The sequence below is a fragment of the Centruroides vittatus genome, unplaced genomic scaffold (assembly GCF_030686945.1).
Source record: "Centruroides vittatus isolate TY-2023 unplaced genomic scaffold, ASM3068694v2 contig_1776, whole genome shotgun sequence".
Lineage (NCBI taxonomy): Eukaryota > Metazoa > Arthropoda > Arachnida > Scorpiones > Buthidae > Centruroides > Centruroides vittatus.
In genome coordinates this window covers 2,038,591-2,062,789 of record NW_027121087.1, presented here as the reverse complement: position 1 = coordinate 2,062,789, position 24,199 = coordinate 2,038,591, and the positions used below count along the sequence as shown (strand labels likewise).

Sequence of the window (24,199 nt, the reverse complement as noted above, 5' to 3'; positions counted from 1 at the left end):
TCAAATCTTTTTATTAAATTATTTAAAATACTTTCCTCCTGCTTCAATACACCTTTTACAGTGATTCAATAGTGATTCAAATGCCTGCTCAAGCTCAATTTTCGGTATTGCCTCTAATATGCGCGTAGACTCTTTGGATGGTTTCAATATCATTAAAAATGCGTCCTTTTAACTTCATTTTCATTTTTGGAAATAAAGAGAAGTCACATGGTGCTAAATTGGGGGAATACGGCGAATGATTCAACACACAGACTTGATTCGTACCAAAAATTGACGAACAATCAATGATGTGTGACTTGGTGCATTATCATGTAACAAACACCAGTCATCAGAATTGCGATATTCTGGTCGAATTCGACGAATTCTTCCCATCAATCGTTGTAAAACTCTCAAGTAGAAAGCAGCAGTAACTGTTCGACCCTGTGGGACGAACTCACGGTGGATGATGCCTTTGCTATCGAAGAAAACAATGAACATCGTCTTGATTTTTGATGGAACTTTTCGTGTTTTCTTGGCTTGAGGTGATGAATTTGACTTTCATTCGGCAATTTGACGTTTTGTTTGTGGGTCATATTGAAAACACCAGGTCTCGTCACCAGTAACAATTGATTTGAGGAAGGTTGAGCTGTTATTTGCTGCTCGTACAATCTCTCTGGAATGTTCCAGTCTCATCAATTTTTGCTCTTGGGTTAGTGTGTGCGGAACAAATTTAGCACAGACCTTTGTTTTGCCCAAATCTTCTTTAAGAATTTGTCGTATTGTCTCTTTGTTAATGTTTAATGCCTGTTCCATCATTCTCAGTGTCGCATTGTGATCGTTGGATACAAATTCTTCCACTTTTTGAATCGAATCTGCTGTTTGAATTGTTATTGGCCTTCCCACACGTTTGTCGTCCTCCAGTAATTGTCTGCCTTCCAAAAATCGCTTGTGCCACTGAAAAGTCTTTGACCGTGATAAACGGTTCCATACACTTTTTGCATCATTTTAAACGTTTCTGTGGCACTTGTGCCAAGTTTAGCGTGAAATTTAATAACAGCACGTTGTTCCGTTATTGTTTTCCGACATGTAACAAAATAAACAGATAAACAAAATATCAAAAACAATGATAAATGTCAACCAATTTAAATAAAAGTTTTAGGTTATGTTCATATATGTCCAAACTTCATATGACATAAAATTTAAACAGATGTCGCTACTGGTTGCTGAGATATAGCTTCGGTCCCGGAATTTAATTGCCATACTGTGTATATAATCTTATTTTTTCGTATAAAAATTAAAATAATTAATTATAAAGTAGAGATTAAAATTCATTTTAAAACCTACTTCCTTACAAAATATTATCTTTTGTCAATGATTTAATGTATTTAATCAAAATATATGTAGCAATAATCATGTTGCAGAGTTAGAAATAAGTAAACAACAATTCAAATCAATGTGCATGCTCGCCTGCACAGCACACAAATTCTCGTGCGCGGCAACAATTTGAGCAGTGCGTGGCCGTGCAGCTTAGAGGGAACATTGATGAGCAATGACTTTTTTTGAGTTGAAAAAAACAATGTGTTAATTTAATTAATATAAAAAGCATTTTTAAAATTAACAGGATTTTAATTTTCACCTATGAAATAGGGACCAGAAATTTTGTTCTTTTAAATCTGAAATCTGTTAAATTGAAGTTTTGCTCTATTAAATATCAAGTTTAAAGTTTTTGTAAAAATACTTTGGATAAAATTTGTAAAATCTGTTATCAATATCTGGATTAAAAATATATTTGACTAGTTGCTAGAACATCACTTATGAAATTAATCTTAATAAGACTGATGAATATATTTGTGTTCATATGTTTAAATCTATTGTATACAATCAAAATTGTTCATTTTTAATTATTATAGGAAATGAAATTTTTATTGCTGGAACAAAAATATTTAGAACAACTTGAAGACGGCCATATCTTAGAAGCTCTTCAGTGTCTTCGCCACGAGTTAACCCCTTTAAAACATAATACTTCTCGTGTACATGAACTTAGCAGGTATGCATCTTTACATTTGATAGATCATTTTTTAACTAATTTATGACTTAATCATCATCATAAATTATCTTTTAAAAAATTTTGACTTTTTTTTGTAAAAAATTAACTAATTAATAAATAAATTTTATGTTAGTAAATTAATTAGGATTATTATTTACATAATTAGTTCTGTTTTTTTTTATTTCAGAAAAATTTAAAAATTTTACATTTTCTAAAAAAACTTAAATTTAAAGTTTTTTTTTTTTTACTAACCATAGTATAGACATACCTTGCCTGAACTAGGGATAACACAGGCATGTTAGATTTCAGACTACTGTCTTAAAGTGAAACAAGCCCCCTTTTTTTAATTTGTCAATACATAACAAATGATGATATATAAGGCCTTTATAACTACATAATAGTGCTAGGCCTGCAGATACAAAGTAAAAACAATAAGGTGGTTTTAAAGAGTAAGGCAAACATTGAAAATAATAAACCTGAATATACAGTAGAGAGTCATTTATCCGAACCCCGGTTATCCGAACGCTTTCCAGTCAGACTGTGTCGTGCCGAATCGAACTTTTTTAATACTAGATTTACTTCTAAAGTATAATTTTTGTTTTTATATTTTTCATCATATTTATTTTGTTTGTACAAAATAAAGAAATAATTTTTAACGATACAATAGCCTTGATTATTATTATAAAAATTTTCGTTAGGCTTAAAATCGACAAAAATTCAATGCGAAGCGACACGCAACGGAGAAAAATTTCAACATCGGATAGGTTAAAATATTTTTTCGTACATAATCGGTTATCCGGACAAATCACTTATCTGAACAACCCCAGTCCCCAATTGATTCGGATAAACAACACTCTACTGTAATTGAAAAATGCCATATTAACAAAGCAAGTTAAAGTGAGGAACACCTGTGCTTAAATTAAGTGTTCATTATTGAGCATGGTATCACATGGAATGTGTGTATACATGGAAATGCGTGTAGTCATGAATGGGTAATTTGACTATATTTTGTGAATTTTTTTTTTTTTTGCCAAATGATATACAGGGTGGGCCAGCGAAAACGAAACGGCAGAGTGTTCGTGTTCGTCCAAGCAAATCACTCGGACAGGTCGATTTTACTCTTGAGGGGACATCTTTTTAAATAGTTTTTGCGATTCTGAATATTAACTAAACAAACATTTTTTTCGAAATAAATGTTTGTTTAGTTAATACAAAATAAATGAGTTTTTAAAATTTATTGTTGTCTGTTGTATTCAGAATCGCAAAAACTTTATTTAAAAAGATGTCCCCTCGAGAGTAAAATCGACCTGTCCGAGCGATTTGCTTGGACGAACACGAACACTCTGCCATTTCGTTTCGCTGGCCCACCCTGTATATTTATTTTCCATTATTAAATTAAATTCTTTATTATTATATATATGTCTGTTGTCTGTTCACTGTAGAAATTAATTTACAAGGCCAGTAAAGGGGGTCTAATAGATGTAACTTTTTCCAAGGAATCTACTGATGATTTAAAATGACTAAAATTGTACTTCTGCTTGCTTATTAATTAAAATGTACCAACAAGATGACCCTGTTGTTCTCCAACACAGGTACACCCTACTGTTCGTAACCTTAATGATATCGGGATTTAAAAATCTGGTATTTTCTTCTTCAAAATAAGAATTGAAACTGTGATTTGACATTTCCCTGATTATTACACCATCTTTAAAACAGAAAAATTAACCATTTGAGAGAAATATAACATTTAAATTGAATTAGTTCATTGATATCACACACTTTAATTTGACCAAAAAAACAATCTTCGTATAAACTTCAGTCGTCATTTTTAATATATTCCTTATTATCAAAATCAAGAGATGATGATATAGTTCAACCCAAATAAAACTTAACTTCTGTTTCATTCTAATTTTAATATTTCAAAAGACAACAACCTCTCATGAAACAGTGAACAATCTTTTGAAATCATATAAAGTTTTGATATGTAAATTGTCACTAAAAATGCACTTTTTTTTCTAGTTTAGACTTCCTTCCTGAGAATTTAGGTTGACAAATACAACACTTTCATTAGAATATTTCTTTCACAGAAAGTTGGTACTAGAGCAAGTGAAACTCAAATAATCCAGTTGACTACTTTTGAACATTTTTTCCTAAACAAAAAATACACTGTACTTACATAGCTAGTTACATTATAATACAGTTATAATAATACATTTAAAATGTATTATTATTATAGAAAGGTTTCTAAGTGATAAAATATTATATTGCTCAGAAAAACTAAGAACCTATTTGAATTTAAAATTAAAATACTATTAACTTGACTCAATAATTCACTTTGAAATTAGTGACATACTCATTTGGTTAAAGTTAGCTTAGATTTTTTTTCATGTAACATTTACATGTATTTTTAATTTATACATTGCCCATAATAATGAGCTTAAACATACTATGCTCTTGGATTAGCAATGAACCTAATCATATTGAATAGATCTATTTGTAATTATATATAATGATATAGTTACCTTCCATGAAAGAAATTAAAAATGTGAATTTGAAACGATATAACACAACCACCTATGATGCTGTTTGATTAAATGATCTTATAAAACAGTTGTAATTCTGAGAGCTATTACAGACATAAACAACAAATTTGCCATAGGTTTTAAATTGGGAAGAAACTTAACAAATCATTTCCATTAAAATCTTCCTCTTACACTAATAGCAGAATTTATTTTAGCTGTTAATTTGTCATTTTGATCAGCATGTGATCTCAAAGGGTAAGCATAAGGAACAAATTCAGATAAGTAATTGAAAAAGGAAAATATTTTTAAGAAATGTCAAAGGCACTTATCAAATGCAAAAGTTTATTTTTTTTACAAAAGTATTTAATAGCTACAGATTAGGTTTTATTTGTGGATTTTTTTGTTTTTAATTAATTTTGAAATATTTTTTGGATCTTCTGTCTATTCAAATTCAGTTTAATGCTTTAAACTGCTCCTGCAGAAGTTTTTCCTTGTAATTCATATTGTTTCCTTCCTACACTCCTCTAATGATTTCTGGATCTGCCATTAGTTTAATCTAATATATATATATATATAAATTTGATATTGAGCTTATTTAATGTTCTGCTGTTTAAATTTTAATTGAATAAAACTAAATAGTGAAATAAATATAGAATTGTTTATAAAAAATAATTCCATGTACTCTCATTTCCTGTTTTGAAAAATTAGATATATTTTTAAAAGTAGTGTAACAGGAAATAAATAGTTTAATCATGATTTGTAAATTTTTTCATAGAAGAGATTTGACATTGTTTTTGACGTAATTTTCAAATTTATTAACTTTTTGAACAGTTAGAATAAGAGTACTTTGTTACTTTATATTTGATATTAAGAGCAAATTTGGCTTCTTATTTTCAAACTGTTGATTTTTGTAAGTTATATATTTTCAGAAATTTTATAATCTGTTGTGTTGTAATTAAATCAACATTTCTACAAATCATTGTATTTAAGAAATAATAGCTAAAATAGTAAGTTGTTTGTTAGTATTGATGCCATATTAAGAAGGGAGAAACAGTGTTGCTATAAATCATTTTTAAGTATCAGTAGAGGTTAAAAGTATCTTTGCTGAAATTTTTTAGTCTGAATTTTTAATGTTTATCATAATAAGTTTTTGAAAGATTTCACATTACCATTTTTAGACATTGATTGGTTGTTTTTCTGCAACATATTTCATCTTTGTCTTTTAAATCACAACTTGTTTTTAAGCATCTTTATTTTGAAAACTTTTAGATAACATCAAAAGAAAAAATGGTTCAGTGGGAATAATTCAGATGTACTAAACAACTTATTGAAATAAATTTTCACTAAAGCAAAAGTAGTTTTGCTTTAGTGAAAATTCGTCATTTTTTATTGGCTATAAATTGAATGCATAGGATTAATATTGAATTAGTATATAATTTCTTTAGTAGTAGGAAGTTACTTCTGTTAGATAAATTTACCTACAAATATGAAATTAATCTGTGAGATTTTGGAAATCATACAAATATATATCAACACATTAAGAAAAATTTCATCAGCTACTAAGAAAATGTCTGTTTAATAAACAAATTAGTTAAAATACATTTTATTATATAATAAAATATCAATGTGTATGTGTGTTATGATTATGAAATGACATTTAGCTTCATCGACAAATCTTTGTATTGGATAGTCTCACTACACTATTACATACTAAGTTCTAAGAATTTTATTTGCTATTTCTTAAATTCTAGATATATTCATTTTGGTTTATTGTCATTTCTTAGTCTCTCTTCTTGTTAATGGTAAAATATTTTTACAATATTTGACCGTTTATATTCTCAATCTTATCAAACTTTTATTCTTTAACAATAATTTCTTAATTAGTCTTATTGACAATTCTAATTCTGTATTCTTATGATTTTTATGAAATTTTCTCTAGACATTCTTACTTTGTTAAATACTTCTGAAAATCTCTCTTAAACACAACTTGTATTTATTAGCTGTATTGTTTATATGAATTAAATTTTTTTTTTAAATATTTTACTGAAGCCAGTGAACATTTTGGCAATATTTTGTGTATTGTTGAAAGGTTTCTATGACTTCAGTTTAAAAAATAACTGCAGCATAACATTGTTTAGGTGGTACAAAAAGAACAGTGTCAAAATGTTTGGAAATATGCTTTGGTACAACAATTTATAATTAAAAAAACTTAATTTTGTTTCTTACTCTTGATGATATTCTTTGTCATTTCAATTGTAAGACTACCCAAAATAGATTTAGGGATATATTGCCAAGGAAGATAATGATATTTAATTTTGTTGAATTATTGTTGTATGAATATTATACAGTGAAAAAATGAGTTTGATAATATGAAAAGTAACAATAACACCTCATATTTTATGAAATAATAGCTACAGCAGTCCTCAATGTTTTCCTTGTAGAACATCTTTTGGTTTTTAATACCCAAACTTCATATAATGTACATATTTATCAATGCTACATTTTTGCTAATGCTTATATAATAAACTTATATTTACATCCTAAAAATTCAATATGGTATCTTTAACAAAGTAAGTGGGAAAAATCTCAAGTTACATTCTAAATAAAGTTTATAAGAACACTAGAATGATATGTAGACATTTTGAAAAGCACAATGTGTCAAGAAATGGAAAATGCATCTCTAATTGCTATATCCCTAATAGTAGTCAGCCACACATTTAATAAGAATGTGTTATGACTTGATTTTTATTATTTTAAATTTTTGTCTGCATTTTTAAAACAAATCTTTTTATTACTGTGTTATTTTTCTATGCTGTATTATAAATGCAATATTTGTTGAATGGCATTAGATTTTATATGTTACTGCATATAAGGTGATTGTTTGGCTAAATATATTAACTACAGGGTTATTCACTTGGTACTAAACACTCACTTTGTTCATATCTTGTGATTGCACAGTCACATTTGAATAACATGTAATGTTAAACATACCTTGGTTGACTACTTTGTCATGAAATACTCATTCAGCTTGTATTTCATGTTCATCTTTTCATTTTATACAAAGATATTAGAAATTCCCCTGTCAAGCATGATGGAATATTTTTTATGAGAAAGTAGAGATTGGAGAATTGAGAAGAGCTTCAAGTTGTGCTTGATGTTGTTATGGTGTTTCTACAGCCCTTGACAAATACCATTCTTATTCAATATTATCCAAATCAGATTTTACAGCGTTCACTGTTCTTATTCTTTTAGATCTAGAATTTACATGACCAATTTTACTCTTATGCTTTCCCTTAGGCATGTTTTTTAAAAACAAAATAGCGAGTCTTTTTAATTTTACATTGATAAAACAAAGATGAATTATATGTACGTTAGTTAGATGAGCGAGAACACTTTTTCTATATAACAGGCTTGTTAGATCCTTACTTCTGATTGGCTAATAGAACATTATGTGGTCACTATAGAAAGATTTTTAAAATTTGTTATAGAAGTGACACAATGTGGCTTTCATTTTTTAAAGTTGAAAAATTTTAAATTTAATGAAGTAAAATATGCCAGTTGCCAAAATATTTAAAAATGCAAGTTAAGGGAAATTCCCTCATCAAGCATGAATGTCACCTGGTCACCAACATCACTGCAACACATGATCACCAATCCTGCATCGATAAAATGTTTATTCTATAGCTTAATATTTCTGCAAAATAAGCTTATACCTTCCATCAGAACATAATACGAATATAATCAAAATTTCATCTGGATTGGACAAAAATTGCAGGAGTTATAAGGAATTTGTGTACACATGCACATAGCTTTTATATTAGTAATTCTACATAATAAGTGTTCAGTCTTGAGTGAATTGCCCTGTATTTGGTGATTGAAAAATGATGCATTAAGTGCACTACAGTATATTCTAATATGATAGTTTATAAACACCCATATATAAATTACATTGCAGGCTTCATTCATCTTATCGTTCCTACTTTTTAGTAGGAAAGTAAGAATATTCTACTTTTTAAGAAACACACTTAATTTCCTCTGTTTGTTCCTTTTGTGATGATACAGGATTTTTTTTCTAACTAAAGTGCATATATTTTATATTCTTGGCTCTTATTCCTTCCTACATTTGTATATGTAATGTAAGATCTTGTGATTACTAAATGGGTAAACTAAATTCTTAATTTAAAGAAATTTAAAATTTTTTTTATCTGTAAATCTCAGCAATAGTTTTTATCTAGTATTTAATCAAGTTGCAATGAAAATCGCAATTTTTCAACTGTTGTAGCAATTTTCCATTAAATTAAGAGAATTTTTATTGATACTTAAGTAACATTTACAAAAGTACTTTGGTTTTGCATGCATACATTTAACTCTAATAAAAACAGAACATTTTTCAAGTTTATTATTGTCATTTTAATATATGCAAAATCCCATTTAATGTATTTTAATTTAATGAATTTATATAAATTTTTAAAACTAAAGAAATCCATTGAACTATTGAACTATTTAACATTAAAAAAATATTTTTTACTTTATCATTTTTTAGTCATAACCAAAATAACTATTAAATGAAAGATTCCAAAATGAAAGAAAAGCCATTGTACGAAAATGAGATAAATAATTTCATTATTAGAATAATGATCATAAAAACTATTATTATTTTTTTTTATTTATGTTTTTGATTTTCTTCTGAGGAATCTGAATATAATACTTTATCTTAAAAATGGGAGCTGCAAACTTTATTGCTAAAAAAAAGGGGTAAAATAATAGATTAAAATGTTTCCTGAAGTGTACTAGTTTTGTTATTCATACCAAAACATAATCCTTTTTAGCTTTAACATGTAATTCAAGATCCAATTCTCTTTTTGAAATATTCATTTTTTGTTTATTTAGTAAAACTTTTTGAATATTCTGCATTTTATCTGTTCATAGTCCATTAATGAGTTTTGAAAATAAAAATTTATTTTAATGATTAGAAATTACAATATGTAATAATCAAATTTTCATTAAAATTTACAGTTTTATGATGTGTAGTACAAGTGATGAATTACATAAAGTCTCAAAATGGGAAGGAAAAGGAAAGACTTCAAGGGAGAAGCTGATGGAAAAACTTCAAGGTAACTTCTGTTCCTCCATTATTTATGTCATAAAATCTGATTCCTCTTTGTGCTTTATTAGTTAGCGATTTCTTGCTGTTTAAACATGTTTTTCTATTACTTGTAACTGAAAAAGGAAGAAAAAATTTGTTAAAATTTTTATTCATTAAACAATTATACATTTGTAGAAAAAGATATTTGAAATGAACAGATTAACATTGATTCAACAAAATGAAATTAACTTTATTTTCAAAAGATATAACCAATAATTGAATATAAATTAAGTTATACACTTTTTTTGAATAGATTAGTTAAATTTTCAAAATTAAGTAATTTTTTCATGTAAAGTTTACATGAAAAAAATCAAAAAACATTTTTCTCAATTTCAATATAAACATATGAATTTCAGAGTACTTTATCTATTTTTTGTACTTAATTTTACCCATGTTTTTTTTTTACAAAACATTAGAATCATTTATCAAAAATAAAATAACTATTTAAATAGTCAAAAATTTCATTCAAATAACTTTTTGTTTGAACATATCAAAAAGTTATTTGAAATTATCTTTAGATAAGGTTTTTCAACCTCCTTAGGAGTGGAATACAGTACAGTGATTGTACTGTACTGACAACAGCCACTTTGCCAATGACAGTTGTCTGAATTACTTCTGGTTTTGATATAATAAAATATTATTTCATTTATTTGTTTGGATTAAAAGTTTGTTCTATATAAATTAGATTTAATTAAATAAGGATATTTCTCCTACATTTCACAAAAATTTATTGAAAAGATAGTTTTTGAATGTAGAATTTTGTACTGTGAAAGTTCAATTGTACATTGATCAGGAATATAGCCAGAAATTTGTGTGGGGGGGGACACCCGTGGGAAAACTATGATGCTGCAGAGAAAGGTACTTTCAGATCAGTGTAATTTAAGTCAGTTTTGCAACTTTTGTTTATATAAACATGTGTCCTAGTCAAGCAATGTATAGAATAGAACTGATATGATTATGAAAACATAAGAGCACCTTTAATAACAAATTAAACTACAACCACTTCAGCAAATATTTCAGTCTAATGCACCTATTATTCTTATATATCCAGTGATCAATTGTCTTTTGAAAATTAAATATCTGTACAGGTTGCCCTTCTACAACAATTTTCATACTTAGGCTGCAATTTGCAAAAATTGTAGATCAAATTGGGTGACCATCCATCTGTTTTTCCTTAATCTGAAGAATGGAGTTAAATGAAATCTAAGACCAGATATGGCCCTGATTTAACTGTATACGAACTTCTGATGCAAATCAGAATTCACATTATTTCAGTTTGAAACTCTTCACCTGAAAGGAGTTAGAATGATGACTGGTACAACTGTATTGTTAAAGGAAAAGTGTGATGTATAGGAACAAGACACTACAGTACTAATTTGAGGTGGAAAGCATATATTTTAAATTAAATAAATTAAAAATATGATTGCAGTCCAGCATTGTGACAATGTCATAATAAATAATTGCTTATTCTATTATACATTATTTTTAATTATATATTTTGTTATTACTTGTATGTTTATTTTTAAAATATCCTATATACTATACATAGACAAGTGTGTGTGTATACGTGTACATGTGTGTACACACATGTATATGATTTGTTTGCACAAAACAATTATTAAAGAAATTTATGCCATTTTGTATCATTACAAATACTTTGAAGTTATTTTGATGGACTTTGTGTAAACATCTCTATAATGGTCTTAATATTTTTATTTGATGATATAGCAGATCTAGATTTTCAAATGTCTGCTACAGATCCTATTGTTATCAACTTTTGGAGATGGTTTTTGTTGTCTTTGACTTTGGTATTGCATGTCATTTATGTTGACTCCTCCACTAACACTTTGACTTCAACAAGAAACCCCAGACCTCATAATGAGATGCAGTTTGGCTATGTCTTGTAACATTCTAGTCACTGAAATAAAAAGTAAAACTAAAACACAGAATTTTATGTCATTTTATTATTTATTTAGGGAAATCAGACTTATTAGAAATATTGAAAGTGTTAGGCAGTGACTTTTCAAAGTTGTGTTGTATAAATATTCTCCACTTCTAATACACCGGGATGATATACTCAACGTTTTCTCCAACCTATTAACCGGAGTAATACTTTTCGATATTTGCTAACGCTTGACGATGTTTATCGAATGCCTGAGGAAGAGCCCAGGAGGAGCATCGAAAGCGTTAGCAAATATCAAAAAGTATTACTCTGGTTAATAGGTTGGAGAAAACGTTGTATTGTATATTTTAATCATCTATATAATTAAAAAAAAGGCCAATGCAACATTAAATTAGTACCAAATATTTAATGAAATATTAGCACATTTTTGCCTAAGGTAACTGGACACTTTGTTTGTTTATATTCTTTAATGAAAGGACACTATGGCCATTTGGCCTTTTTCAAGTGCCTCAAAAATACAAAATAAACAAACAGAGGAACAAAAAGAATCTAAGAATCATCAAAAAAATACAAATGCATTAATAGCAAAGAAAAAATTTCACTGCACTAAAACAAAGACATAATTAATCTATTGAAGTCAAAATCCCTTTAGAAATTTACTTCCTCTCAGGAAAAGTCTTTGATCTGCAGAATTGTTGGTTTTTCAGTTTTAAAGATCTGGCTGATGGGTTTTTTCTTATGTTTTAAGTTGAATTTCTTCTTCTTTTAGTTATCTCTTGAAAGTCTTTAAATAACAAGTTCCAGTATTTTATCATTTGAAAGACTGGGGCAGTTTGTCCAATCAAAAGTTTTGTTGAGGGTTTTAAGAAGTTACGGTTTAGATGATGGCAGTAGTTATCCTTCCTGTGATGATTTTCAATAATGTTTAGAAGATAACTGTTATGCATTTTAAGCTTTATAAATTTGAAAGAGAAAAGTACAGTTTGCTTTGCGTATAAAGTTTTTATGTTGTCGATTTTTTTCTTGTTGCTAACGATAGGAAGTTGATTCATAGTACTTCAATTTGAAAATGGCTCTCATTAGATGATTTTGTTGTATTTGCAGATGGTTAGCGATTCAAAATACAAGAATTAATGAAGTCAAATAGAATATACTTTAAAATATGGAACAAATTTTGAATTTTAAGTTTACATTTACTGTAACAGTGATACAGTAAAAACATGAATAATTTTTGAATTAACAAAAACACAATGATAATGACAACTTAGTTGAGAGACAAAATACAAATAAATATTAAAATTATTAAAGCACTAAGTTTTATTGTAAAAACCAATTAGTATATTAAATATTTGTCATTTTATTATGAATGAATTGTTTTAATCATTATTGTCAAGGTTTGTAAGATTGGATTTAAGTATATAATTAAAACTTTAATATGTATGTGTTTATCTTTACATTTAGTAAGTTAATCTTGTTTTTTTTAAAAATATGTGCAGATTCTAATCTAGAATATATATTAAAAGAATTATTGGTATTGTAAGTATTTAATGACATGTACAATATACATATTTCAGCATATCTACCACCAACCATCATGCTTCCTCCCAGGCGATTGCAAACATTGTTATGTCAAGCTGTTGAATTACAAAGGGATCGTTGTCCTTATCATATATCAAAACCAGGCATTGGTATTGAGAATATCTCTCTCCTCATCGATCATGTATGTAGCAGGTAAATAAAATTTTTATGTTGTTTATAATAATTTATTAAATTGCAATTTCCTGATAACTTTTTATGTAAAATTCAGAGAACAGTTTCCAACTGAAACATTACAGATTTTAAATGATCATTGTGATGAGGTATGGTTTTGTAAGTTTTCTAATGATGGCACAAAATTAGCAACAGGATCCAAAGATAGTACAGTTATAATTTGGGATGTAGATCCAGTAAGTATTTTTATTTTTTAAATATATTTTTAAACTAAGCTATGAACTAAAACTATATTCAGGATTATTTTAAATTAATGAGTAGTAGATAGATTATTAATTGAGATACATTACATACAACCATTTCCTATTGTTCAAATTAATGCATTCCTAAATGTTGAGACTCCAATTATTTATTAAAGGATATTTTTGTCGGCAACAATGCCATCAATATAGTAACTCTATTAGGAATTATATATAAACTGAAGTTTCTTTTTAATATACAGTAGATTGCAATGAAAATATTGTAATAATGCTGTGTGTTGATGTTGAAATAGTAATATTATATAAAAGCACAATAACGAAAATAAACAAGATAATGAACCTATTGAATGCACTTTTAAGAATAAGTTCTTAAGATTGCACTGAAATTTTGTAACAAAAGTTTTTAAACTGCATAACTATGTTAGAACACAGAAACAAAGACACTGGAAACAGTAAAATTGCTTTCCACTTTTACCAGTACAGTTTTTAATTTTTTACTTTGAAATGATCCATATTACAATTTAATTTAGATATCATGATAAATGATAAAAGAAAATTATTTGTTGTAACAGGAGTTCAAATAGTTTGAATACCAGACTGTATATTATTATTATTTAACAAAACTTTAAGGAAAAATGTAACTTACAGTTTGAAATATTATGGTAAATATTCAACAAGACACTACAGTTAAGTCACTACTATATTCAAATATGTTGTAAACCATCCACAGAAAATTTGCTCCCCCATGGAAAAGCTTGGAGACAAATATTTACATCAACAAATTTTATTTAATTATTTACTTTTTTGGGGCCTGTCTTAGAAAAGTGTCCCATGGTTGAGGGTGTAAAATTACACATTTTAGTCACTTTTACAATTATAATTTGTAGAATATGCAAAAAAACATAATGGAGTTATAAAGTACAGTACATATAAATAGGAAAAAAAAATATATGCTGATTTACTGTTTTTATTTGTGATTATGAATTAAATTCAAATATTTTTATTATTATTGTTTTTTTTTTTTATTATTTATTTTGATTTCATAACGACCCAGAAACCACTCTGGACAAAAAGTATCTTTCAGTCCTAGCATGAATAGCACGTGATCAGGGTCCAGACTCAAATAATTGTAAGTGCACATAACAAAGACATCATCTGCTTATTGCTTCACTAAAATTGACATTGTAACTATGACAAGTGACTCACCAAATTTATATGTTCACAGATTCTGAAATATGGCTCACTGTTTAAAGACTATTTTGTGAGTAAAGGCATGCACATAATCTGTAAAATATTACTGTACATGTGTAAAAGATAGAATTCCTTTGTCACAAACATCAGTGGCATCAAACATGTAATAGGCAAATCATTCTCTTTTGAATCAACATGTATTTATCATATTTACATACTCACCATAAACTATGCTTTTCCTTCTCTTGGAAACATTGTGCTGTAGCACCTAGCATCATCTCAAGGCATACTGGTTGAAGAGCTATGCTGTGAAGTATTGAACAGCTTTCTGAAAATAATAAATCTTTAAAGATCTCCATTGAGCATATCAAATTTCACTTTTGTTTTTTAATTTTTATAATATATTTTCTTCAAAAGGCATTTTAATGTAATATATCACATGAAAATTTTTATAAAAGAACTTTTGTAGTTGAAACATTTAAGATAATTTAATCATTATCATTTGTGTGAGAGCCTGAGCTAGATAGAGAAATTTTATTTAAGAAGGTTAAAATATCTCTCTAAAATTCCCACGTAAGTGTTGAATTTTTCAACTCTCGACAAAGGTAGCAGGAAGTGATTCTATTTCCTATGGATTTGCTTCCTTGTCCAGAGATGACACATCTTCTGAATGTGTCACTGTGTCGATTTTGACTATGTATCGGGAACTTAACATCGAAATTCGTCATTGGATTAGCCATCAACATTACCAAAAATGGGCATGAGAATTTAGGAGGAGGATCCTCAAATAAAAGAAGAAATTGATGACAACAATAGGGTTTGCTTTTGTCTCTGGGTAAATGGCGAGTTCATTACCTGCTTCATTGTGAAAGAGATTCTGCTGTGCTCCACCATTATCCTGTTCTGTGCCGCCAATAGCTGCCAAGGACCTATTACCAGACCTAGTGCCTAACCTACCTATTCCAAACAGATCAACAAATACCCACTTATCACCAACCTGCTAGTGCCTAACTTTCCTACTACCAGATGGTTCCTCATCAAACTATCTAACATCCTACCCATCCAGGGTCCATCTACCTATTCTCCTTTGACTCAGCTGTCCAAGTTCAGATCATTAAGGATTAACAAATCAATGAATCCAGAAATTTAACAACTTGTGATTAATTGTAAAATTTCTCTCCCTCTCAATCATGTAAACTTTCCTATAATAATTTGCTTTGATAGTTGTAAAGTCTTTTGTGTAAATTAATGGATATTAATATTTATATGCATTGTGGGGTGCATTATTTCCGTTACCTGTCTCTCGATTTCCTCTGTCCCGAATCCAACTGCCCAAGTACACTGCCACTCACGTGAAGTAACAACTAATGGCCAAACACCAGTTTTCTGTCTTCCCTAAAGATTCGGTGGTGTCAGTCTTGATCGGACAATGTTCCGACCCTTCGGTCAAGTGGTGGAGAAGAAATAGGGGTGCTTTGCACATTTTCATATTTTTCTTGCTTAATTTTATTTTTAAAAATTATTTAAGAAAATGTCTTCTTCTATTTGCTTTGACAGATTGTCAAATGCACTCTTCTTGAAAACTTACATTAAAATAAATCCTTAATAAACAATTTAACTTATATATATATATATATATATATATATATATATATAAAATTTGATCGTATCAAATAGTAAATTTATGAAAAGCACGATCACATTAAATAAATATACAGTCAAACCTGTTTTTATGCGCTCTTTTTATGTGCGATTTTTTTAATGCGAATTTTTAATTTGTGCGGTATAGTTGGCGACTAGTCTCGTGCGATTCGTCATGTCTCACGTTGACTTATTATAGCTAAATAAACTTATTATAGCATAAATGCACTTATTATAGTAATATTATTGCATGAATATGCGAAAAATGAAATAATTTACTTTTTAAGTCAACAAAACACCACCTGGACAAAAATATGTAAAACAGACGATAGACCAGACGATGCAGTCAAGTGCTGACATCTGTTGTCAATAAATTCTATTTCGTACGGTTTTGAGTTATTTTCTATGTGAGACTTTTTTTATGCGGTCCCTGTTGACCGCATAAAAAAATTATTTTTTTAATTGTGTTGCGAAAACTATCATTTACAGCCATTCGTGAAGTTTCGTGAGATTTTTTTTAATGCGTTTTTTTTAATGCGGTCCCTATCCCCCGCATAAAAACAGGTTTGACTGTATATACTTACCTATATTAGACTGACTAAAATTTTTTTAAGATTGCAAAATTTTATTTGTGCATTATTTCTGTAAAACTAATTACTCCAAATTTTTATTTTTTCTCCGTAATATTTTCTTTAGAAATTTACATTGATAATTTTGTTGCTTTAAATTTAATCTTGATGTAATAGTTGTTTCATCACGTTACTCTAAAATCAAATTTTTAGTATGGACTGTTCCATACAACAGTTATTTTCATAACTGTTACTATGTTTATGATTTCAAATATATTATTTTTTTTTTTAAGTAGATATTACAGATTGTATTTATGTGTACATATTTAAACAGCATATTAGTTTCAAACTTTAAATCATTGAAGTTTGAATTAAAAATGTGATAATTTTTATTTTTTTAAAATCTGTTTTTGAAAATGTTGCCTCATTGATAAACATTTTAATTTTCGATTACTAAGATATAAGTGTTTCTTTTTAAGGAAACACTAGAAGTCCATCATAAAAGACTATTTGAAGGCCATTCGTATGGAATATCATATCTTTGTTGGAGTCCAGATGACACTTATCTTATTGCTTGTGGCTCTGATGATTGTTCAGATTTATGGGTTTGGAATGTAGAAGTAAGTATTTGTTTTTTCAAGTAAGTTAATTTTTTTTAATCAACTCCCTTCATTTTATTGTTTTAAATATCCTTTTAGATGTTTATAAAGATTGAGAACTTTGAATAAATATTTTTTTAAATTCAAAAATTGCATTTTTTCCTCTTTTTCATATTACATTTTTAACTAAAAAGTTAATGTTCATATAGTTTTCATATACAAATGCTTCATTTTTTCTTTAATTTATTATTAATATATTAGAGTGCATATATTTTTGTGTGAACATTTGTTTTCTCTATTACACATGATATAATAATGCCAGTTTATATTGTAATATTCAGTTCATAATACTAATAGTTAATTTAACAACTTCATTTTTATACAGTCCATTTAAAAAAGTTATAGCATAAATAGTTTGACTTTGGCTTTCTTATGTGTAATCAGAGTGTTAGTTTGGTATTGATTTTAACATATGCTGTACAGTGACAGCAGTATTGTCTTGTGTTAGCAAAATAATACAAAAGTATATTGGGAACTTTTAAATATATCATGCAGTTTATTTTCACAACTATATTTTTAAACTATTTAAACCATATGTTGTTAATAAACTTTGCTGCACTAATAATGCAAAGTAAATTGACAGGATTAAATTCCTTTTACTTCCTAAATTATCAAGCAGTTAGTAAGATATATTCACTAAATATGGAAATAGTGGTTATATGTAACAATACTTTATATTTTGTAGTAAATGTAGATAAATTTTCTTATTTTTCTTTCTCAAAAACTTATACATGGAAATTTCTTATTACTAGTAAAATGGAATAAGTAGAAGCTAATATACTAATGATAAATTTATAAAACTCAAAGGCATCTATAAAAGCAATTTTATTAAGTGAATTTAATAAGTATATTATATTAAAGGATGCCTAAGGCATTTAACCAATCAGTAGTGCCTGAAAACAAAAAATGATGATAACTGAAAAGCTAAGGGATTCTTTTTGTTTTTAATTACTGTTTTACTTAAACTCTATCCTATTTGAAAATAGGTTTTCTACTGGTTAGGCTTTTTTTCCAACTAAGCCAGATGAAATTTCCATTATTTGAAAAGTTTATATGCAATAAAATAAATTATTAATTACATAAGTAACAGAACAGATGGAGAGAGAATCCTGTAATTAATTCCTGCAAGTTGTTTATGTGGCATCTAGTGGTAAATACCACTTCGGCTAGTTTTGGCCATTTCTGCAACTCGGAGCTCTTGTGTTGATGATATTTACAATAATATCAGCAATATACTAAGCTATATAGCATGTTACAGCTGTGAAATGCTATTTGATAGTTGATGAGGTTTTGCATTACTTGATCTTCATTACAAGGTGCTGAAAGACTGCATATAATGTTTCTAAATAAAACGTTGGAGGCAAACATAGCACTAATAATATGTTTTGGTTAAAGTAATATGTTTTAATAAAACTACTTAATGTTATGTGTATTTGAAAAGCATAGAAGAAAAACATTAAATGTGTAAATCTGAAATTGTCTGATTTTTATTGTAATGCTAAGTTAAATGAAAAGATTAAAACACATAACAGATCTCATAGACAAGATATTAATTTAAGAGTCAAGATATTTAATACATAAAGCTGCAAATTAAAGAAAATGATAATTAGTAATTCTGTGAGTTCAGCTTTTTTTTTTTTTAACCACTTGAATATTTGACTGGTTGTGGTTCTGAACATCAGGTATAAAAACATATACCTGACACATTTAATGGGTACAAAGTTATTAATCCAGGTAATTGGGTACTATCCATATTTGTGGGTATACATTTAAGATTGTATACACAAAATCATATACTACCTAAAAAATAATTTTAAAAATGATTAGGAAATATTTTCTATAATTTATTTAACTGTTTTTAATCAAACAATTTTCATTTGCCCTACATGCAATGTTCCTAAATAAAAAACCTGTGATGGTCAACTAATGTGCGACACAAGTTGACCATCATATAGTGTTTGAATGCCTGTGTATGAAATCCAGTGTTGTACTTTTGGTCAGATAAATTTATAGGCAGTCTGGCAAATAGTTTTATTATCCAGTAGACATCATTTAGATAATTTGTTACAATTACCAAAATTATTTCAAAATAGAGGTTGTTTTGACTACTTAGAAGTTTCATTTCAATTACAGATAACCTCTTACTGGTGAATTAAGATTTCTTCTGTCACCATTTTCAAAGATTACAAAATTAAATGCATAGAAGTATCACAGACATGTCTTCTTTATTTCGAATGTCCTTTACGCACTTCAGGAATAAACGGTCCTTATGGCAGAATCGACTTTCCTTTTATAGGCCACTTTTCCCACCTCAATATGTAAAAATGATTAAAAAAAATTTTAAAAGATGCTGAACAACTTAAAAATATTGATCGTTGAAGCATCTTACAAAACTTGCAGATTCACTTAAATACTGTTATTGGTTAAATTATGAGTGAAAAATTGAACAGAAATAGAAAAGTTAAAATTTTAAAATTTGTTTTCACTCTAATTTCTGCCAAATCAATATAAAAAAAAAACTCAAATTGCATAACTCTGTTTTTTTGCTTCAGTTGTATTTTCAAGTAATGTAGAACCTAGACTTAAAGCTTTTGTTTCAATCTTCATCTAACATGTGTTACTTTTAAAAACTTTATCAACATTCTTCATGATATACATAATAAGAGCATAAATTATTTAATTGTAATTTGTTTTTATAGTGATTTAGTACCCTTATCCATGGATTGAATTCACTTACAAGAGCATATAATACTCAAAACTGAATAAAATTTAGCCACATATCTAATCTAAGAGGAGGAAAACTTGTGTACCTTAATGTCTCCTAGGATGATTGATTCTCCCTATTTCTGAATTTTTATATGAAAAAACTATAAAATAAAATATAAACTGAAAACTAAAACTTGGCTTTAAAATGTATATTTTTAGTTTCTCATTAATTTTATGTATTTTCCAAAAGAGCTTACCATTGTAAACAAAACATCATTTATTTATTTATTTAATTTTTCTTGAACATCAATGTATGTGTGTCATGTAAGTCTGAAGGAGGAGTAAAAAAAAATGCACTTCTCTCTCTCAATGTTTGTGATTATTTTCAACATTAAAAAATATCTTGACAAATTTTAAGATTTAGCTCTTAATTTTGGAACAGTCGAATCAATTTGATTTTGCACAATTTGTATCCAACAGTAATTATTACTTTAAAATATATAAATTATATAGTTATGTTTCTTTTAAGGATATAAAAATGTTAGGCTAAATTGTAGTGAAATAAAATATTTCATTAGCATGCTTGCTTTTATTGGATGTTTTTAGATCTCTGTAGAATATTCAAAATTGTTCTCCAACAGATGCCATCTAGAAGTTTCTTGCAAATGTAAATAAAGTGTGTTGAGGTAGACAAACATAAGTGAAAAGATATTGTGTACTGATGACAACTTTTTAAATATCAAGTTTGCCAACATTTTATTTGTGACCAAATTTTCACATTTGCATGCTATGATCATAAGTTTTGTATAAAAACAGCTGAATCTTATTACCGTATGGTGCAATTTTTTGACAAGAATATTGTTTCCAAGTCTAAAATCTATGATTGGTTCAGTAAATTTAATGCTGGGCAATATGAAGTAGAAGGTAAGCCATGCTCAAGAAGGACTTTCATCCTATTGGATGATGATCTTCAGGAGCTGATGGAATCAACCTATGCCTGATCATACAAGAAATGAGCAAAACACTTGATTGTGACCAATTCGCTGCAGTTTGTCCACGGATAAACATTGCGTGCTTTCATTATAACAAAGGACCACACGTAACAAGGTTGGTGCAGCAGAAGCTGCTTGATCTTGGCTGGGAGGTTCTCCCTCGCCACCCGCACATCCAAACATTGCACCATCCCAACTTACCCATCTCTTCTGCTTCATGCAACACTTCTTGGATGGAAAGCAGTTTGCTGATGATTAGATGAAAATCACACTTTCAGAATTCTTAGTTTTATTCAGCATGAATCCATGACTGGTGCAATCAATGGAAGAAGGTGCTTGAATGTAATAACAATTATTTTCTTGAATATACTTTATTTTTGAAATAAATGTTGTACTATAAAACTCTGGAAAATTCAGAAACTTTGGCATCAACCCATAAATTACGAAAAGAATGTAAGCTGCATTAAAACATCAATTTCATAAACAAAATTTTCATAGTTTGTGAAATTTTATTTTTGGAATTTAATTCTAACAATTTTCTTACAATTGTTTATAGTAGAGATTTTTGTTGTTCCACATATTTCATTATATAAAGTTTTATTGAGTTGTCAAATTCTTGCTGACTTCTATCCATTTCCAGAAATGTGTATTTTCTTTCAAAAACTTTTTATATTATAAATATATTTTTTTTCAAATATTTTTACTCAGCAACTTATTAAAATATCTAAATTATTTTCTATTCATAATTTACAATATATAGCAGAATCTGAGAAAAATGTAATACTTTATACATATTTAAAAAGATTAACTTGTGTTATAAACAGAATTTAATAAAAGTATAGAAATGAATTCTCTTTACATCATTACACATCATTATAATATAAAATTTTTCAAAATTGCTATATATTTGAGAACTTGATGTACATGTATCCCTTGTTTAACGTGGGATTTGATTTAATGTGCAAAAATAACTGCAGCAATTCTTTTTATGCATGACTAAAATTTTAATTAATGCAGCTTTAACAGCTGTCTTTATGTAACATAGACATGTTTTTTTTGGTTAATCAGGTGTTGCTGAATTTGCTATTTTCATTGATTTAAAATAAAAATATTTGTTGTTAACTAAAAATTTGTTCTAGCAGATGGTGATTGTTCAATCAAGTAACCAAGGTACCACTGTATTTGATGAATGTAATTTTGATATACATGATGGCATAAAGGGATTAATTAACCACATTAATCAAGGGATACCTGTATATAAATTATTGTACTCTTTTTTTTTTATTTTGTATATTAATCCTTAATATGTTTATCATGTCTGTTTTGTCTTCTTACCTGTTTAATTTTTTTTTCTTCCAGTTTTCACTGTTATATCTATGGTTAACAGTCTGTGTTTTAATTTTCCTGACACATTACTGCTCTTCACATTATCATCTAACTTTCTATACATTTAACACACTTTCTATAATAGAAATGATTGTTTTCTACCAGTTTTTTAAAAATAAAATTTAAAAGTTTATAATTTAGAAGTATAATTTATAATTTAACTGCTATAAACTTCTTTCATCAGTTATTAATTATTCAAAAATAACCACTAATTTACAATTTTAATATCAACTTAATCAACTAAGCTTTTATTCACAATATATTGCAACAAATATGCTAATTAAAACATTTATTTTAAAATTTGAATAGTCGGAATAGTTGGATTAAAGAAAGTTATACTTGACATTTTACTTTTTTTTTAATTGTAAATATTTTTAGACAGGAGACTTAAGAGTTAAAATGTCACATTCTCCTGAAGATAGCCTAACGTCTTGTGCTTGGCATAAAGATGGGAAAAAGTTTGTGACTGGAGGAACTAGAGGACAATTTTATCAATGTGTAAATTATTTAATCTTATTTGTCATCATTTTGTTACTGTGTGTTAATACGTTTAAGTTAGATGATTAATATAAACTATTATTTTTAGGATTTAGATGGAAATGTTTTAGATTCGTGGGAAGGAGTACGTGTACAGTGTTTAATTTGCAAAAATGATGGAAAAACTGTGTTAGCTGCAGATAAACATCATAGAATTAGAGGTTACAACTTTGAAGAACTTACTGACTTCAATATGTGAGTAACTATTATATAAATTTAACCTTTTATTTGCTTTCATCGTGATAATGTGTACCTGTTGTTTGATTTAATATAAATGTTTGTTTGTGTGTGGGGCTGTCTGTATGTTACTTATTTTGTTATAACAGGAATGCAGAACTTTTACAGTTAACATATTGTGAAACCTCAAATTGTGGACAGTCTAAACATTCTTAATATGGACCAAAATGTGGACAGTCACGTGCCCAGAGTTAAGCATGAATCTCTGAAAAATTTTTTTAATTATGAGAGTTACAATAATACACTGAGATAAATACTTACTGTTAGAAAGTTTTGTGAATAAATTTATATTAAGCTGTTTTGTTTAACCTCTTAACAGTGAGGGACGATTATAATCGTCCAAGGCGATCATGTGGCAGTGGTGAGAGACAACTATACTCGCTAAATTCTTTTGGGGGTATTGCCAAAAACTACCGTGAAAAAGAAATTCACATAAAAAATGAATTATGTAACAATAAAAAAAGACTTTTCTTTACTAGACAGAACTGTTTACAAAATCTTTTTCCGAAACAGTAATGAGAAAAAACGCTTGAAAATATACTTTAAAAATTTCCCACATTTCTTCTCCACAACTAAGTGGGAGCCCCACACCTGACTGTTCCACTGTTGAAAGGTTAAAAATGTTTTGGAGTGTTTTTTTGTAAGCCAATTTTTTTTTTCAATGTGAAAAAAATTGGCTTACAGAAAACAAAGATTATTCACACTTAAATATTT

At 27.9% G+C, this 24,199-nt stretch overlaps 1 protein-coding gene across 3 annotated transcripts in view; it reads left to right on the top strand.

Annotated features, from left to right (window-relative positions):
• Positions 1-24,199, top strand: part of LOC136969311 (WD repeat-containing protein 26-like) — a 78,772-nt gene that overhangs the window by 41,946 nt on the left and 12,627 nt on the right. For all 3 annotated transcript variants that reach the window (XM_067263432.1, XM_067263433.1, XM_067263431.1), the window contains 7 exons: positions 1,890-2,026; positions 9,565-9,662; positions 13,172-13,328; positions 13,405-13,543; positions 17,448-17,588; positions 23,090-23,209; positions 23,298-23,443. In XM_067263432.1, the coding sequence (XP_067119533.1) occupies positions 1,890-2,026; positions 9,565-9,662; positions 13,172-13,328; positions 13,405-13,543; positions 17,448-17,588; positions 23,090-23,209; positions 23,298-23,443 (938 nt within the window). The remainder of the gene's footprint in view (positions 1-1,889; positions 2,027-9,564; positions 9,663-13,171; positions 13,329-13,404; positions 13,544-17,447; positions 17,589-23,089; positions 23,210-23,297; positions 23,444-24,199) is intronic.